General features: G+C 37.1%; 1 protein-coding gene across 1 annotated transcript; it reads right to left on the bottom strand.

Annotated features, from left to right (window-relative positions):
- Positions 1-836: 836 nt before the first annotated feature.
- Positions 837-15,689, bottom strand: LOC122038186 (probable calcium-transporting ATPase 9, plasma membrane-type). The gene is made up of 7 exons (XM_042597820.1): positions 15,196-15,689; positions 12,731-12,794; positions 10,711-12,650; positions 10,342-10,500; positions 2,087-2,258; positions 1,702-2,000; positions 837-1,544 (listed from the first exon to the last, which is right to left on the bottom strand). The coding sequence occupies exons 1-7, from the start codon at positions 15,370-15,372 to the stop codon at positions 1,236-1,238; spliced, it is 3,120 nt and encodes a 1,039-aa protein (XP_042453754.1). The 5' UTR covers positions 15,373-15,689; the 3' UTR covers positions 837-1,235.
- Positions 15,690-20,175: the final 4,486 nt, after the last annotated feature.

The following is a 20,175-nucleotide window of genomic DNA, read 5'->3' as shown; positions in this document are numbered from 1 at the left end:
AAAAACAAACGCAGATTTAACCTGTGAGGCATCAGTAAGCGAACATCGAGGTTTATTCGATGGCTCGTAGAGGATCATTCTATCTTGTTGTCTTTCGAATCCTTGTGTTTTAGCGATCAAATCAAATGTTTGATCCTGTTGATAGAACCATTAAGCATGCTGAGGCTTGAAGGCCCGGGACAAAGGAGAGTACAGGATCTTCTGTGATGACAAGTTCGGGATAAAAGCAATTGATAGCCGAACTCACTTGCAAGATTCTTGGATTGAGAAACCTTTTTCTATTCTGTGCGCAGAGATTCAGCAGTGGTATAAGGAGATGTTTCACGATCAGTTTTGTATTCTTGTTACTCTCATGTGTTGATTTGGACACGTGACTTGTTTTTGGTCTTTGCCAATTCTCGTTTGAGGGAATTGCTTATTGATTAAGACTTTTGTTTTTATACGTGAAACAAATTAAACTGACTGCAATTTTTTGAAATATATGGTTTTGTTGGAGTTGAAGACCAGCTGTAGCACAAACAATAAAATTGTTACCGTGTAATTTTATCATCACAAATTCGAATTATAAAAACAACCTTTAATAGGATAAGATACCTAAAAATGACGAATCAAATTGTTGTAAATTTCCTTTATTCACAATTCAGGGAAATATTTTCGTGAAATCTCCAACATTAATTGGAACCATATCAAGTATTAAAGAATACAATCACTTTTAAATTTAAACTCAACTCATAAGTTTCATCTCAGCTTCCAGCATAGATTTCTCTTGGCTCTGAGAGTTACAATCATGAAGATTCTATTTCAGTCAAATCATCGAATTGTTCACTTACTACAAATTGGAAAAACATTCTAGTTCTTAGCATATAAGTTCGTGGTAAAGGAACCCAAATTACAGATCAAGAAACCATTAAATTTATCAGCAAGTTCTATCCTTGTCAGCCAATGAAACATGTTTTTAGAGGGAAAAAAACTGAAAGAAAAATGCAATAGTCCCTCCAATCAAGTAGTTAATCACAATCAAGAGTCAAAACTCCATGTCAGCTGTAAGTAGTGCATATCCAAAAGCATTGATTACCTTGCGACAATAAAAACTCCTACTGAAGTAGTCCTGAAACAATAGTCCACTCGCAACTAACTCGGGTTCTGCTCCGATAAGCTGCAAACAAGTATAACAAAATCGTGTATCATTCCCCTAGTAAGGTCAAACATATCTAAGTGTCATTATGCTTTTCTGTTTATACGGCTTCTGGACCATTAGGGAGGGCCTGATAACCATTTCGTTGATCAACGCTGTTCTTGCTTGATTCAACTGGGATGCACTTCAAGATTATTGCAACTATCATGCTGATGGAGCCAATCACAAGACTGAACAACCAAAGTTGCCGACTTAATGGCACTGTTCTTGCATAAGTCCCTAGAAATTCAACTATAATTACTTGGAATATGACGGTGGATGCCACGATAGTCAAGAAGATCCAGTTGCTGAATATGCCACGTAGCACATTTATCTTCTCCATTTCGCGGCTGTTTATCTCGTTAAATACCTGAGCAGTAAACCAAGGTGAGTAGAAATTTGTTAAGTGTTAACAGTCACAAAGCAATATGTTCTCAGTTAGAATAATCACAACTTGTGTTGATAGAGGTGGGCACTGATCGGATTGGGTCACAAATAAAATAATGAAAATCAAATAGAAATTTTACCTGGCAAAATACGAAAGTGTTGAATATAAAAGTATTGAGAACAATGTCAGAGTCCGGTCCATCAATTTTTAGAAGCTTTTTGCCATCAAACATCAGGAGACCAAGTATAATCAGTTGATACATACTCTGTCCAATTATATTTCTCCACATGACTGGCGTAATGAAGCTTTCATTCCGCCCAACAGGTGGCCTTTCCAACATATTGTTATTTGGGGGTTCTGTTGCTAATGCTAGGGCACCTAATGTGTCCATGATCATGTTGACCCAAAGCAACTGAACAGCAGTGAGTGGAGCATTCCCTGAGAGTTCAATGTTGGTTGATCTAAGTGTTGAGCAAAACATCTTGACCTTCTTAAAACATCATTATTATTTAAAATATGAGTACCTGTCATGATTGCAGAAAAGAAATTGACCATCAGAGCGACAATGTTAACTGTCAGTTGGAACTGTACAAACTTTTGGATATTGATGTAAACTGCACGACCCCATTTGGCTACATTAATTATGGACGTAAAGTTGTCATCCAAAATGATTATATCAGCACTCTCCTTGGCTACCTGCAGATTATGTTATGTAAACTGATAAATAAGGACATACACATAACAACAAACAATAATCAAAAACAGAAAGCTTGGGAGTATCTATTTTATAACATGGTTTTCACAGATAAAGAAGTATGCATCTAAGTAGAATAAAAGCAGTGAAGGTTTGGTAATGTATTGTCAATTTACGGAAAAGGTACGTCAACTTGATGCTTTTACAACCATGGATCTTTCTGGTTATGATACGAGCAGAGTTAAGCTACTGGCCATAACTATTTCACTTGACAACATATTTATCAGCTTATAGAGCAGAATACTAAGAGCGTGTGAAAATAAACTTCTATATTCATGGAGATTTTGAACAGAATTGAGGTAACTTCCAAGTCCAAAATAGAAGTAGAAAGAAGAGCATCCAAAACAAATTCCTTTGGGTTTGATTGAACTAAGAAGGATAGATGAATTTATTCAAACAAGAATTTACATCCAAATTCTATCATAGAACTTGGTAATACTTCATGTCACATGACTCACATCTACTCATACTATTGTTCGGATCATGCAGTGGCGCAATCTGAGCGCGGACAGAATGATAATATACCATCGTTTTGACGAAGTCAAGGCTAGAGTTAGACTCTATCTCTTTAAGACGAATTTGCCCCGCACACGGTGCTCACGGAACACGACAATCGTCCCCCAAGATACAACGACTTTATCTTGCGATAACAGCACTGCAAATCGTAAGACCTCCGAACCAAAGAAGTTTCTCGAACTCTCCAATGTAACTATGGAATTCAATGCTTGCTTTGCTTGGAAGAAATTGAGCGATTGAAATGAGTATGTGAGACTAAACGAAGGGTATAAGAACCTTTTGGTTTAATTAGATCTCATCCATCCATTTTGAATTGGATGATATAGATCGCATCCTTTCCTAAGAGACATACTACCTCTTCATTAGATGCACCCTTTAGAAATCAATGAATAAGATTTAACCATCCAAAAGGGCACTTAAACCTTTCAAGTTGAATGAACAAGATTTGTGAATCTTGATCCAACGATCAAGATTTAATTTCTCATTTGCATTAAATTTCCAACAATCCCCCACATAAATGAAAATTAATGCATGCATGTTATCACCTAAGGAGAGTTCAATCGAAAAATTATTACATCAGGAGAGGTAACTTATGGCTTTGAACCTTCGGTAGTAGAGTACTATCAAATTTACTAGGCTACTTAGTAAACATGATGTCTTAACTACTCAGTCGTTTGTGTAAACCAAGAAATGGTACCTACACAATAACTTCTCTCACTTCTTTATAGTTCTCACTATTTTGTCCATTTTAGCCATGAACAACATCTTGAATTCATAAGTATTTCATTGAAACAATCCGTCTTCATACTTATATAGGTGGCCTCCTATAAATAATATCCCACTATACTCTACTTTTTCAAGTATAGGAGTTATTAAAAGTTTATAACTTAACCTCACTACATATCGTAGGTAGCACTTTTCCATCCTAGGAATGAGAGGGGAACTAGTCCAAGTGCTCACGCGAACTTTCATAATTTCATTGTCCCATTGAACTAAGATCTTGGGATTTCCAATCAACAAGGTTGGGTTACCACTATAAATGTTCTTGTTTATAGATTTTTAATCACATTCCTCTTGATGTGCAGTATATTTGATCTCTATTCAACCTTTGTGTAAATGGATCCGCCAAATTATCTTTTGATTTGATATAATCGACAGATATAACTCCATTAAAGATCAACTGCCTAATGGTATTGTGTCGTCGTCAAATATGTCGTGACTTACCGTTATATAAGCTATTTTGTGCCCTTGCAATATATCATCACAGTAGGCACTCGTTTTTCCATTTGACAGATATATATGCATTTATCGCACTCGTTTATTTTAAATCCATTTGACAGCATAGTTTTGTCAAATTTCTCATGCCACTGTTTAGTGACTTCACGAGTCTACACTTCTTATTTTCTTACCTTGGAGACACAAACTCTTCAGGTTACTCTATATATATTTTTTCTTTTAATTCACCATTTAGAAAGACTGTTATCACATCCATTTGATGTATCTCAAGGTTATGTATTGCAGCAATAACAATGAGTACTTGAATGGATGTGATCCTTGTTACTGGTGAATATGTATCAAAGAAGTCAAGGCCTTCCTTTTGTTTGAATCCCTTTGCCACTAGTCTTGCCTTGTATTTTTCAATAGTTCCATCAGCCTTATATTTTTTCTTTAGGATCCATTTACATCCTAAAGGCTTGATTCCAGGTGGAATATCCACCAAATTCCCAAGTATGGTTTTACATGATGGAATTTATTTCACTTTTCATAGCTTCTTTCCAAAAGGGAGCCTCAGGACTTGATAAGGCTTCGCTGATTGTCCTTGGTTCATTTTCCAACATATAAGTCATGAAATCAGGACCAAGTGAAGTTACTATTCTGACCCTCTTGCTGCGTCTTGGTTCTTCATTATTTCTAAGATTACTCGCAGTTTCAGAAGTTCTTTTATTTGAACTTTCCTCTTTCCTATCTTTGCAAGGAAAAATATCTTCAAAAAATACAACATTCCTGGATTTAATTGTTGTTCCAAGTACATCAAGGACGATTGATTTGTGCACCAAAATTCGATATGCACTACTATTATTGGCATATTCAATAAAAATGTAATCAATTGTCTTTGGTCTTATTTTGGTTTGCTTTGGCTTAGGCACTTCTACCTTAGCCAAATACCCTCACACTTTCAGATATTTATAAGAAGGCTTATGACCCTTTCATAACTCATAAAGAATTTTATCTTTCCTTTTGTGAGAGATTTTATTGAGAATATAGTTTGCCGATAAAATAGCTTTCCCTCACAAATTATGGGGTAAGCCCGAACTTATCAACATAGCATTCATCATTTCTTTAAGAATTCGGTTCTTACGCTTGGCAATTCTATTTGATTGAGGAGAGTAAGGAGCTGTCGTTTGATGAATAATGCTAAATTCTGTACAAAATTTATCAAATGGATCATCATATTCTCCTCCTCAATCACTTTAACTTCTCGCTAATGCAGCCGTCGTACGTCCGAGGTGACGGCTGCTAATGTGACGTTTGGCGGTTCGATTTCAATAGTTGGATGTACGCTTTGATTCCCAAGCCCTAGATCGGACGGCTCCGGTCAGCCACGCCCCTCTTTATAAAGCTTCAGCATCGCCTTTCCTTACTCTGCGTTTTCTTCGTGCTCTCCGACGATTTTGCGCCGGCGATTCTGCTTGCGTCCATTGCTCCGACGATCCTCAGCTTCCTCCTCAAGCGGCTTTTCTCTCCGTAAGCCTTTCAACCTTTTCCTCTCCATTGTTGTTTTCCCACTGCTCTTTTTTTGCCACCGTATTTTTCAGCTTTCTATGTTTTCCGGCCATCTTTCCCCTCGAGCCTTCTGCTTTTTCGTTTCCTGGCCATGGCGAGCTCTTCGCAGTTGTCCGACCCCGCTCCCGGTCTCTAGTATATTACCATGGAGACCCGGTTCAACGCGGGCGACGTCGCGAGTTTGATAAACACCTTTGACCTTCCTTCCGACTATGAAATAGTTCTAGCCTCTCCGTCTGATCGGCCCAATGACCCCCAGTCGGCACAGTCTGTTTCTTTCGAGACCAATTTGTGGTCGGTCTTCGGTTTCCCATCCACCCCTTCATAACCGAGGTTTGCAACTACTTTCGTGTCCCTCTTGCCCAGCTTGCCCCCAATTCCTTCCGCTTGCTGTGCGGCGTGGTAGTGTTGTTTCAAGTGCACAACATTCCACTGACCCCTCAGGTATTCCACTACTTTTATTACCCCAAACAGTCCGAGCTAGGTACTTACCTATTCCAATCTCGCATCTGTCTGGTCATTTTTGATAAAATTTGATTCGCACCTTCATTCTTATAATTTTTGAATGCTTCTAAGGCTTCATCCTTGCCTTTCAATAGATACAGTATCTAGTGCAATCATCAATGAAAATAACAAAGTACTTTTTGCCTCCTCTAGTTTGCACAAATTTTAAGTCACATATGTCACTGTGAATTAATTCTAGAGGGGTCGTGCTTCTTTCCACTGAATGGAAAGACAACTTTGTCATTTTAGCTTTAACACATATTTCACATTTATGTGTTGGATCAACATTAAATGTTGGCAATAAAATTAAATTCATAAATCGTCGTAAAGTGTTATAATTTACATGTCCAAGTCTAACATGTCATAAATTGGAACACTCAACCAAATAAGCAGAATTTATAATTTTATTGCCATTGAATTCATGGTGTACAATTATTACATTCATTTTAAATAAACTGTTCACCATGAATCCTTTGCCTATGAATTGACCATTTTTTGTCAATACATATTTATTTAACTCAAATACTAGCCTGAATCCAACTTTGACAAGAGCCGACCCTGACACTAAATTCTTCTGAATGTCGGGAACATAAAACATATCAATTAGTGTCACTTCTTTACCTGATGTCATATTTAGTACCACCTTGCCAAGACCAACAATGTTGGAAGTTGCAGAATTGCGCATAATTAGTTTTCTCCCATTAATAGGGGTATAAGTTGAAAACTGGGCTTTGTCAGAGCAAATGTGCCGTGTGGCACCATTATCGACCCACCACTGCCTTAGATTGTCCACTAAATTGGCTTCAAGGTCTAATTCTGACATATCTATTGACACTGACTTATCTTCAGTCATGTGCACTTTGTTGAAGATCGGTGACCGACTAGAAGGGGGGTTGAATAGCATGGTCACCCTCAAATCGTTTGCTTCTCTACAAGTTGTTAGTTGTGCAAGCGGAAATACAAATATATTGAAAGCAATAAGAAGACAAACGCTAACACGTTTCCTTTTACGTGGTTCGGAGATTGCTTACTCCTACCCCACGACTTGTTCTTGAGGTGGGTGAACCTTCAATCCTTCGGTGGATTAGTCCCCGACAATCTTTGGTTAAATGAGCTCCTTCTCGATAAAGCAAAACCTCCAACAAAGAAACTCTTCTTCTTTACAAGATTGGGAATTAGATGTACGAAGAAGAGTGTAGACTTTAGAAGCTTGGAGGCAAAGACTAGGAGTATATCAACAAGATCAGTAATCTCTTTCAATGCCCCAAGCTCCCTACAAATAGAGCGGAAAGAGTTGATCACTAATCAACTCATTTCCTGCGCACCAGCCGACTGACAAAACCATCAGTCGACTGATGCTACCATCGGATGTAGCCAACGGCTACTCTGCAGAATCCGGGATTCTGCTAATGGTCACTAACGACCACTTACCAGTCGACTAGTAAAAGTATCAGTCGACTAATCGCTGCTAGCTGAGCGAACATAACGCCTCTGTTCGACTGCAACTTCCATCAATAGACCGGTCCCGATTACACGCTCACACTCATCCTCTCCGGAGTCACCCTTGAAGCCATCTTCCTCGACCTTCGCCCCTCAGATGCACTCAAGCTCGCGGCTCCTCTCCATGCATCCTTTACGTTGCCTTGAAGTTCACTTCCCTCGGCTTCACTCCGTTGCTCCTCGTCCAACGGTCCCTCGGATGCACCATCCTTCACCGATCTCAAGGACCTGAGCCATAGGATGAGTTTTTCTAAGCTTGGCCACACCAAGCTCCTTATGTGTCTTTCACCAAGTCTTGCATAACTCAAACATACATGAAACCTAACTTAAACTCTTTAACACACACATCGAAATCATGATCGTACATGATCAAACCTAGGTCGACTGCACCCACACACTTGAGTGACTTTCTTTGGACGTCGGCAATCTTTAGCCTTATGATTCGGTTTGCCACAGTTGTGGCATGTTCCTTGGAACTTCTTGGCCCTCTCTTGGCTCTGTCCTTTACCCGGATACTTTCTTTTCCTGCCAGTGTTTGGTTTCCGCAGATTTGTCTTTGCAAATATAGGCATTTTTATTATTCTGATTGTTTGCGATTGTCTTCTTTAATCCACAGTCTTACAATCAGATTCTCAAGTCCCATCTCCTTTCGTTTGTGCTTTAGATAATTTTTGAATTCCCTCCACGAAGGTGGAAGTTTCTCGATTATCGCGACAACTTGAAAGGACTCATTCATTGTCATGCCCTCGACATGCAAATTATGTAGGTTCAACTGCAACTCTTAGACGAGTTGTCACAGTTTTGGAATCAATCATCTTGAAGTTTAAGAATTTGCCGACGATGAATTTTTTCAATCCGGCATCTTCTGTTTGTACTTCCTTTCGAGAGATTCCCATAATTCCTTTGCAGTTGTCATTGGAATAAACACGTTGTATAACGTGTTATCCAAGCCATTGAGGATATAGTTTTGACATAAGAAGTCACTATATCCCTAGGCATCATATGCCGCCCTCTTTCCTTTATCAGCCTCGTCTTGAGATATAGAGGGGCATCTTCACATAAGAACCTCGCAAGGTTTAACGTGGTTAGGTAAAACAGCATCTTTTGCTGCCACCTCTTGAAATCCGTACCTGTAAACTTCTCTAGCTTCTCGTCATGTGCCGGTGGAACAAGAGTCGTCGATGATGAATCTATTAAGATTGCACTGAAAAATTCGTCTTAAAATTATTGGGATCTTGTAGTGGTGCAATCTGAGCACGGACAGAATGACGATATACCACCATTTTGGCGAAGTCGAGCCTAGAGTTAGACTTTATCTCTTTAAGACGAATTTGCCCAGTACACAGTGCTCACAGAACACGACAATCATCTCCTAAGATACGATTTTATCTTACGATAGCAGCACTGCAAATCGCAAGACCTCCGAACCGAAGAAGCTTCTCGAACTCTCCAATGCAAGTATGGAATGCAATGCCTGCTTTGTTTGGAAGGAATTGAGTGATTGAAATGCGGATGTGAGGGACCTTATTTATATTAAATGAAGGGTATAAGAACCTCTTGGTTCAATTAGATCTCATCCATCCATTTTGAATTGGATGATGTAGATCACATCCTTTCCTATGAGACACACGACCTCTTCATTAGATGCCACCCTTTAGAAATCAATGAATGAGATTTAGTCATCCAAAGGGCACTTAAACCTTTCAAGTTGAATGAACAAGATTTGTCAATCTTGATCCAACGATCAAGATTTAATTTCTCATTTACATTAAATTTCCAACAACTAACACATATTTAACTATTAGCACTAACATTAGCAATGCCAAGTGGGTTGTACCACCCATTACATGACCCAATTGGGCATGGGTGTTGTGCCCTGACGAGACACAGCCAGCAGGTATCCCCAGCTAACACTCCTCATGACGAGCATAGATGGTGATCAATGTCCTACAAAATATGATATATTCCGCTGATAGAAAAATGAGACTAAGACACCTATCGAAGATGATGAAGATCCAACACTAATGAAGCAATTAAAAAGCTTTGACATAGCAATTGTTTGAATTAAAATTTTGACAATCTTCAAAAGAGACTGAATTGAGCAGATATTCCAAATAATTCTTCCTTGATCTTCCCTCAGACAGTTGATTCTACAAGATTCTAAAGTCTGTGAAGATAAAGGGGCGTTTAACAAAGGGTTACAAAGGAAAATAAAGTGAGGTTCCATTATTTACTCTTAAATTGTGGCAAGAAGTTAAAACCTAATAATAAACAAAGTCTGATTTCTGAATAATGAGGGAATGCCAAAAAAGAGTATTACTCTGGCAGCTACCCTTGGAGATAAGATCCCAGAATTTTTAGAATAGCCATCTATATAAGATTCTAACAAGTAGTTAAGAACAGTCATTTACAAGGCTTCATAGGTCCAGCTAACAAAGCTTAGCTCCAACTACCACAATGAGGCATAGCCACTGGCTCCAACTTGATTTGTATTCATATCTCCATATCTCTACTTAGTATTCACATCTCAGTTCCTTTTATTTTTTTCAGGTTTTTTTAGTTTACATGCTTAATCAAACCAATATAAAAATGCTATGTTCCTTCATTTCAAATAATTTCTCTTCAGGAGTTAACCAAAGAAGAAGTCAATTTAAAATTAATTCAAGAAGTACCATTACTATGCATAACCAGCATAAGTAATTAGGGTTGAAACAAGTTTACCTCTGTACCAGCAATGCCCATTGCAAGACCAATATCAGCCTCATGTAGAGCTGGAGCGTCGTTAGTGCCATCGCCTGTCACTGCTACAACTTCATTAAACATTTTCCTCAAGTTTGTTACTAATGTATGTTTGTCCAAAGGCAAAGACCGGGCCATTACCTGCACATAATTTATGGAGTAGACTAGTTGTTAAAGCTTAGGAAATATAAATCTACAACATATAATTTCTTGTAAATCTTTCAGTTAAACTGGTTGCTTGTTTTTTAGAAAAAAAAAGATTATTTGTGACCCCAGTGTGAAAATGTTGACAGCAAACATATTAGTGCTGCTGAAATTGTTACTCATTGCAAAAAAGCAACTTAAAGAAACCTCAATTTTTGGTATTATATCTTTAATTTCTTCAGCGTCCTTGTTCCGAATTTCTGACCCTTCTATAGCCAAACCTTCCTCTGTTAATATGCCACACTCTTTTGCTATGGCTTTAGCTGTACTTAAGTTGTCACCGGTAACCATCCGCACTTTGATACCAGCAGCTATACAACTCTGAACAGCTTCCTTAACTCCTGGCCGCACTGGATCTTTGATGCCAAAAATACAAATAAGTGTGTAGCCAGTAGCTGGAATTCCATCCATATTCTGGTCTTCACCATTTAAGTCCTTATAGGCTAAGCAAAGAGTTCTCAGCGCTTCACAAGCAAACTCATTAATCACCTTCATAACATCCTCCTTTTGCTTATTGGATAAAAGAATGATTTTTCCATTACTGTCAATTCCATGATCGCACATTTGTAGGATAATTTCAGATGCGCCTTTGCAGAAAGCGAGAGTCCCTCCATCAGGTAATTCAACAAGGACAGACATTTTCTTTTTAACTGAATTAAAAGGTTCAACTTTCAATTTTTTGCAGTGCTGATATTGTGAATCTACTTGTCCTTCTAACTCCAAACCAAACTCTAACAATGCAATTTCCGTAGGGGTCCCTAGTATTGTATTTTTACCATCCTTCCCTCTAACCACTTCTGAACCAGTGTTGAGAAATATACATTGCAAAAGGACTGCTAGGGCACTTTCTGGTATCATGGATGTCAAAGATACAGCAGTCTCAGAACCCCTAAATGATTTTTCTATTTCACAAATCCATATCTTATCAACGACCATGTGGTTAGTGGTTAGTGTACCAGTTTTATCGGTGCAAATACAACTAGCAGATCCCATAGTTTCACATGCTGATAAATGCCGCACAAGTGCCTTCTCCTCCATTAGTCTTTTCATTGCAAAGGCAAGGCTCAAAGTCACAGCCAGAGGTAGCCCTTCAGGAACAGCTACAACGATGATTGTAACAGAGATAGCAAAATAGTTTAGTATTGTCAAAGCGTCATTTGGCAACCATTTGAAGCCTTCATTGTAGAACTTCTCAACTATGAATCTTGCTAACAGGATAAAGAAAGTTGATGTTGCAAATGCTAAACCAATCTTCCCAATTATTGTTGCAACACCATTGAGCTTTACCTGAAGTGGTGTTTCATCTTCCCCACCCTGACTCAATGTTTCCATTAATTTTCCCCATTCAGTCTTCATTCCAACAGAAGTAACAAGCATTATGGCAGAGCCATCTTGGACTTTAGTTCCTGCTAGAAGAAAGGGATTCTCATCAGAAATATGCACTGGTTGGCTTTCCCCGGACAAGCTTGATTCATCTATCAACAAAGCATACCCAGAAATAAACAGCCCATCAGCTGGAACTATATCTCCAATAGAAAGATTAACAATATCTCCAACAACTAAATCATAGATTGAAACCTTCTGTCTGTAGCCATCTCTGGTTACTTGAATGAATATTTTCTTCTTTTCTTTCTCCAAGTCTCTAAATTGTAATGATTGCCTGTAATCACTGATGGAAGTGACTATGACAACCAAGAAAATACTGAGAACAATTCCCAGCCCATCATACATACCCTTGGGCCATCCTTCAGTAGCAAGACCCACAACAATAGATATCAAAGCGCATATTATGAGGATGAGCAATGTCAAATCATGTAAAGCATCCCACACAAACATTAAAAAACTCCTAGGAGGCTTTTCAACGTACTGATTAATTCCATAAATTTCCTGTCTAATGGATAAGTCGCTTGTTTTGACACCATAATCCAGTGAAGTAGAAGTTTTCCTTGCTATCCCACTTACTCCTCCATGCTTCTTCAATCTCTTGTTATCATGTGTGCGTGCAATGTTTGCCAATTCATCAGGATTGATAAGGTAACCAGCTTTTCTAACCTCTTCTGTGAGTGGATACTCAGCAGTTGCACTAGCTGCATTTTAAAGATTAAAAAAAATGATTTACCGAACAGAACAAGAGTTTACTTATAATTTCAGTGCTTGAAGTTCAAACCATCAATAAAGTGCAGAGCAGCCTTTTGCACGTAAAGGGCAACCCGAAATTTCCGAATGTTTTCCTGTGTAAAAACCACAAGCGTGTTATCTCTCATAAGACATTGTGTTACCAAAAGGAGTCTGTTTACAGTCAAATGAACGATGGACAGAAATGAAAGCACTCAGAAACAATAGCACAACCAAATAACAAAACCTAGAATGTCGCTGAGTGTAATTACATGAAGTCAAGGTGAGATACGATGACAAATCCATGCATATGTATATTAGCGTAAGCTCCTTATCAGAATGCCTCACCGTCCATATAGAACTTGGAATACAGGTTCTCCTACCTTGTGTATTTGAAGATTTAAAGTGTTCCAGCCTCATAAATTCATACCGGCACCATATAGTTTTCCAGACCTCATATTAAACAATCATAATTATATAAATTAATACAAAAATATTATTTTATATATAATAATTATATAAATTAATAATTTATTTATTTATTTATTTATTTAAATCATATATATTTAAAAAAGTAAAAAAATATCATAATATTAATTAAATATTAAAACAGTAAAAAAAAATTTAAAAAAAATATCAGAATATAAATTTGATTTATAAGATTTTTTTATAATTTTTAAATAAAATTTAAAACAGTAAAAAATAATTTCAGAATATCAATTAATAAAATTAATATTTTTTATATATTTTATTGAGATAATTTATTTAGGATTTATGAAAGTCTTTTCAAAATATCACACTTAGTGGAATTGTTTAAATTAAGTAAATCATGTTGCACAGTGAAATCTCCACAACAAGCACCTGCAGAAGCTTCCAGGGCCGTTGGAAGAGTTGCGGGACGCCTCCGGCGGCGCCCGAACCGTCTGGCGACGCCTCTGACGTGCCGAAGGCTTCTAGCTTTGCCTCGGAGATGCTTCTGTCATGCGACGCAATCGCATGATGGACGGCTAACACACACGAAATTGGGAAGCTTCCTGTACCGGTTTCGCTCCCCAAGCGAAACGGTAAAAATCATACGTGTCGAGCGGCACGGAACAGTATTCCATACCATAGTCAGAGCCTAACTACACACAAGGCCAGATTTAGGCATGCCCAAGTGGATGTTGAAGGTTTTCCATCGAAGATTCTGAGGCCATTGCTCATTGACAAAGCTCGGTATTTATGCATGTCTTGTATAATTTACTTACTTTGGCAAGCACCGAATAGATGTCTCTATGAGGGTGATGTCCCCAACATAGAGACTATATTTTGAAAGATATCTAAGCATGTTTTCCTCTTTTTAGGCGTCTAACATGTATACCTTTCCATGATTTATAATACAATTTACCTTCATCCCAAAAAAAAACTAAGATAGTCAGTTTAGTTTAAAAATTCTCAGCCAATTATATAAGGGATTCAACTATCACAGCTTTTATTCCTAAAATTAATCAAAATTTCAAATCCACTAGTAGTAAAAAGAAAGATTCACCCACCCAACCTAGACAGCAATTACCCATACAGGCCCTTTGATATTGAAAAATACTTTTTCCTTTTTGTCTTTGAAAAATTAAACACTCATAAAATTAAATAGTTTCCTCATTTTATTTTAGAAAATTGAATTATTTAAAAAATAAATAAATGGGCCCCTCATTTTATAAATTGATGGAATCGACAAATTCAAAATAAATAAATAAATAAAATAGGAATATATGTCAATTCAGTTACGTGTAAAATATTTTTTAATTCAAAAGTTTAGACAAAAGTAATTTGTTCTAGAAAGCTGATTGGTGAATGGACCTAATTATTATTTTTTGTTCATTTTCTTTTCGTCTGAATAGAAGTGTTGGCCCAAATCTGTGTTCCAATATCGCCTAATAAACAATATTAAAATGAGGAACAAAGCAGCTATCGAGCCTACTTTAAGAAGACGGGAAAAAATTGGCTTTCTCCATCATTTATCTCTACATTTGATATGAACGGTCATTAGCCGTGCAGTACGGGAGTACGTCATGATTCTATCCAGCAGAGTTTTCATAAGCCCGGTCCTTGTCCATCAGTTGCCCAGGCATCAAAAAATAACCCGGAGGCGTAGAGGGGCACAAAAGAATAACAAAATAGTGATGTCCTAGGACCCCTTAAGCTTTAGACTTTTGCGGTTACACAGGAAGCTTCGCAGAAATTTCCTAGCTCAGTGATTCCAAGTTGCTCTATTTTTAAAGTAAGTTGAACCCTAACTGTGCTTTGAAATTTTTCAAAGAAAAACTGACCAAAGATCAGATTTGCCGAACTTAACGAGAAAAAAGAAAAAGAAAAGAAAGAAAGTTTTTGATGAAAATTTCTTATGAAGAAACAACAGAAACCCACAAAACGAAAATCCCGATGGCAAACAAATTCCGAAAAACGGTAAGGAAATAAAGCAATCAGATGGGAACGATGATGATGCTTTCGATCTACTAGGGTATGGGATGATGCACAAACCTGGATCTTCTTCTTCTTTACCTCGACCTCGGACCGCTTGTCGAGATCGGGGATCATTCGGAACCTGCGGCGGGGGTTTTTGACAACCAAGCCGACGGCCCTCCTCCACCGCCGCTGCGCCTCCTCAGAGGGGTGCTTGCTCTCCACCTCGAAGTTGCTCTTCAAGAAGCTCTCCATCGTATCCGGCGCACCGATTTCCCTCCTCTCCTCTCAGCCTCAGTCTCAGTCTCGGTCACAGCGACAGATCAAGCAAGGAAGAGGAGACTCGCGGAGTGGCCCGTGACTCGGCGTAATACAGCGGGGGCGGAAGGGGAAAGGAGCAGCAGTTTACGGCGGAGCTACGGCGCATCTGCGTGGTCCCGCTTCCGCCAATCACTCTATCTCTTTGGGTATCAGAGCAGGTGTACTTAACGCTATTGTTTTCTCAGTTCTCAAGATGCCTGAGTTCTTAAAATCGTCAACCATCAAATTCACACTCCATCGTCCATCTAAAACTACACTTTACTTGCTTGCGAACATTTTTCAATTATCTATATTTTCCCCTTTTCAAAAAATAATAATAATTAAATCCATTTAAATTTATTTGAGAGCAATAATTTCCCTATTATAATGTATCTTGAAGCTTGTCAAAATTTACTTACGAAGAAAAAAAACGGTAGTTTATTAGACCGCCGAGAAGTTTGATTATTATATTTCCTTAATCCCATCTGACTTTAGGGATGCGTGATTTTACGGGTGCTTGATTGGATGGAATAGGATTGAGGAAGGGGAAAAGGATTGAAAGTTGACGTTTAGTTAGAGCGATTGATGGTGGATCTCATAAATTCAATTCCTCAAATATGATAATAGGTTCTGAGTAAATGGAAGGAAGGGGAAAAAATATTATTCGGATTGAAAAAAAATATGTTCAGTTTCAATAAAATGTCAAATTTTCTTTATTTTATAAATTATAACATGATTAATTACTATATAATTTAAATATAATTATTAGTTTATATATTTTTTTAAAAAATATATAATGTAATAAAAATATAATATGAGGGAGTAATTTTAAATATAATTATTTTATATTTTTAAAAATGAGATATAGTAAAAAAATAAAATGTGAAAATACATTATACTGATTCGTTTATTAGTAAATCAAATATCATTTATGGCAATAATAATAATTCCTTAGTACTAATCAAACAACATACTTCTATCAATCATATTTATTCATATTCTCTACTTCTAAACAGATTTGGAAGTTGCATGTTGTTTTAAGTAATTGTTATACCCTTGTTTCCTCAAGTTATGTATAAGCACTGCTTAATATTCTAAGTAGTTCTTTCTATGAAAGTTTGTCTAAGCATCATGCATAGTTAATTATGAAGTATGATAAGAATGTGATACGTTTACTTATATGATTATTTGATTGAATATGTGCATGTACAGTGACAGTACGAGATGGGTGTTCCGGGATAAGATTTAGGGAAGATCCTTCCAAACATGAATGAAGATGTGTTATATGTTGGCTTTGGCTATATAATTATAAGTAATCTTAGACTGTACCTCCCAAAAGTTCATGCTTATAGAACTAATGAATGTGCTCTAAGGACGGTCACCACCATTGCAACATGTTTGTTATTGCTCAGCTATGCTTAAGTATTCTTTTATGTGTAAGTAAGCCATGCACGATGTTCCCTAACTTTATTCTTACCAAATGAATGCTTAAGATTTTCTCTTCTATTTCAATAAGTTCATGCTCCCTATTTAATTTTTTTTCCTTGTTCTTGTTGCTACTCATGTCATGTACCTACTAGTGGATTTTTGCTTATTGGGTTTGTGGACTGATGATATAAATGATACAAGTGGGGAAGATGTCACCAAGGACGGGAGTGGGGACGTGTAGGTAGAGTAGTTGAGGAGATGAGATGGAAAGCATAACACATTGTCTGGAGGTCCTTATGAGCACGTTAATAAATTTTGTCTTTTGATTCATTAGGAGGTTATGCGTTGGAAACTATTTGTTGCTTAATTTGGGTAGAAATTCATGAATTTTCATTCGAAAGATATATACTAAATTTTGAGGTTCAAGTGTGATGCAAACTCTTTCTAAGTCAAAAGTAACTGCAATGCTGTGTTTTGGGGTCTTGAGTGAGTAGTACTGACCTTTTTCAATTTTTTTAATCAATTTTTAATTTCAATAAATTTAACTGATAAATATCAATGGTGAATTAAAAAAAAGTGTGAATAATAAATTATGGATGAGAAGGGTATAAAAAATGAAAGAGAAGAAAGAGAAAAAAATAAAATTTAGAGAGAAATAATAGTATAATATTAAATATTTTTTAATTTTTAATAATATTTTTATAAAAAAATATAAATAATTAAAAAGTATAATTAATAAATATTTTGATTTATTAATAAACTTACTTTGGTTAATAAAATTAAATTTTTATCAATAACTTTAATAGTAAAAAATTAAAATTATAACCTAATCTACAAATAATGAATTAAAATGATCAAATTCAACTTTGATCTATAAAAATAAAAATGGAAAAAAAATTATTGGTGAAATCTAAAAAATTAAAAATTATTGATGAAATATAATTTGTCTAGTAAAAAATTAAAATTAACTATCAAAATAAATTTGAAACTTATTTTAGTTAGTAATTTTAAATATTTATCATCCAAACTCATATATTTTTTTAAAAAACTATAGTCATATTTTATTTAATAAATATTATTTATATATAATATAAAAAATTAATGGGCCCAATAAAATAGGGTCCTAGACATAGACTTGTTGACTTATACCTTGAGTCAACCCTTATTTTATCCATTAAAAAATTTAATATTTTAAATTTACAATGTCAAATATTAATAGATTGAACTCTAAATCATTTCAAATCTTAATTAATATACTTTTACAAACCTACTAAATGTATTAATACTTTTAGATCTGAATTCGACAATATAAATTGAGAATATAAATTTTTAAATAGATAATTTAAAATTTTAAATGTGAAAAAAAAGAGAGAGGCTTAATGGGAATGTGATACATGCTTTTAAAATTATGAAACTTAAGTATCTGAAATAGATAATACTCAAATTTTCTCACATTATCTGAGTGTGTAAAATAAAAGAAGATGATGTTAATAATCTGTTCTATTTTTCTCATTAATAAAGATGTAATATATATACAAGTATATATATCTTCTATTCCTATAATTCAATAATTCTAATATGATCGATATTTGTAACAAGAATTATTAAATACCATTTACTTTACTAACAAATTTAGAGCAAGAATCATAGGATACGATTTACTTTCCTAACACTCCTCCTGAAGTTGGAGAGATCGGCGGAGGTTTCCTTCCTCCTCACCGGTAGGACGAGGGCTCGTTCTCGCTGTGGGTGTCTTCCACGATCTGTGGAGGGCTTTCTTGTGGATATTTTGAGGCCAAAGCAGCAAGGTAAGTGGTCCTATAGTTGGTTTTTCCGCACTCTTGTGTTATAGGGCAGTTTTTTCCAACTCTGGCGAACTGCTCCGGCACCGGCCACCTTCTCCGGCGAGGGGCGGCCCTCCCCTCCACTCTTGGGTTGCCAAGTGGTTGGGGGAGGTTTGGAGGCTGCCAACTCATTGAAAGTTTGGTCAAAGGCAATGCATGCAAAGACTCTCATTGGATAACTTGTGAGGTGAAGTTTTTCCAACGTGCAAGCTGTTTTCCTCTCCTCTCATGGCTAAGGGAAAAGGGAAGAGCAAGAGACATTCAGGTCAAAAGTCAACTAGCAAGGTGGGCAACCAAGATGAGGTGGCAAGTGAAGCATCCAAGGTGACAAAGTCACTTGAACATGTGGACCAACCGGTTTTTGATGACATGGAGGATCTAGCCCGTGTGGATGATGATGTGGACATATCATAGCATGGAGGATCTCCTCTCCAGCAACCTCACACCCAAGAAGCTCCTCCAACACCTGCTCCACCGGTGGTGGAGATGGAGACCTTGCCAGAGATGCAAGAACAATGAGCTACGACACCGAACACCTCGTCGAAATAAAGGAATGATGCTGGGAACAAGGAAGGGACTGATCAGCGAGCAAAGAAGCAAGATTGGGCTGGACTCTTCAAGAATAATCGCAAAACTAAGCTCGCTATGAATTTAGATCAGTACTAATCAAAAGGAGAAAGAATAGCCATCCGGTTTGAAGACATAGACAACGTGGAGGATGCAATGGGGTTTTGTTTGGTTGGATGCTTCATGGGTCGTCATCCGGGCAAAGATGGAGTCCGATATATTGGTTCCCAATGGAAGACACCTCACAAATTCTTCCTACACAAGAGTGGATGGGTAGTGTTTAAGTTTGATAAAGAAGAGGATCGCTAAAAAGTTCTTCAAGGAGGTCCTTACTTTGCCTTTGGTATTTCGATGTTCTTAAAGATTATGCCCAAGTGTTTTCTATTTGATGAAGATGAACGCTTTGTGCCGGCATGGATTCAAATTCATGGCCTCCCACCAAATTGTTGGAGCCAATTTGTGCTAAGCAAGATTGGATCGGAAGTTGGCAAACCGTTGTACATGGATAATTTGACTAGGACAAGGGAACGGTTGGAGTATGCAAGGCTTATGGTAGAGATTCTGGCTATTGGTGAGCGTGTTCATGAGGTCCCTATCACACTACCTACTGGACTTCAAGTGGATTTGAAGATCGTATATGAAATGGTGTCGGATTTTTGTCAAACATGCAATAGATTGGGTCATCTAGCGGGAAATTACCGGGGAAAAGCCACACCGGTGGGGCAGCAACCAAACCGTCCCCAAACTGATCCAAATGTGCAAAGATATGGGAGACCAAGATCTCAATCAGCTAGGGGTTGTGGGAGAGCAAGATCGAGATATAATAACCCTACAAGGCAATAATGGCGACCTATGCAACAAGGATCGAATGTTGAAGTGTCGGTTGAACAACAAGAGCTTGCAATTGTCGTTGTGAACC

This window comes from Zingiber officinale, chromosome 1A (genome assembly GCF_018446385.1).
Source record: "Zingiber officinale cultivar Zhangliang chromosome 1A, Zo_v1.1, whole genome shotgun sequence".
Taxonomy (NCBI): Eukaryota; Viridiplantae; Streptophyta; class Magnoliopsida; order Zingiberales; family Zingiberaceae; genus Zingiber; species Zingiber officinale.
This window is presented reverse-complemented; position numbering and strand designations above follow the sequence as displayed.

Coding starts and splice junctions, on each gene's coding strand:
- LOC122038186 (XM_042597820.1), bottom strand. CDS start 15,372: ATGGAGAGCTTCTTGAAGAGCAACTTCGAGGTGGAGAGCAAGCACCCC. Junction 12,795..15,195: donor TAAAGAAGAAGAAGATCCAG/GTTTGTGCATCA, acceptor GTTTTTACACAG/GAAAACATTCGGAAATTTCG. Junction 1,545..1,701: donor ACACTTTCGTATTTTGCCAG/GTAAAATTTCTA, acceptor TTTACTGCTCAG/GTATTTAACGAGATAAACAG.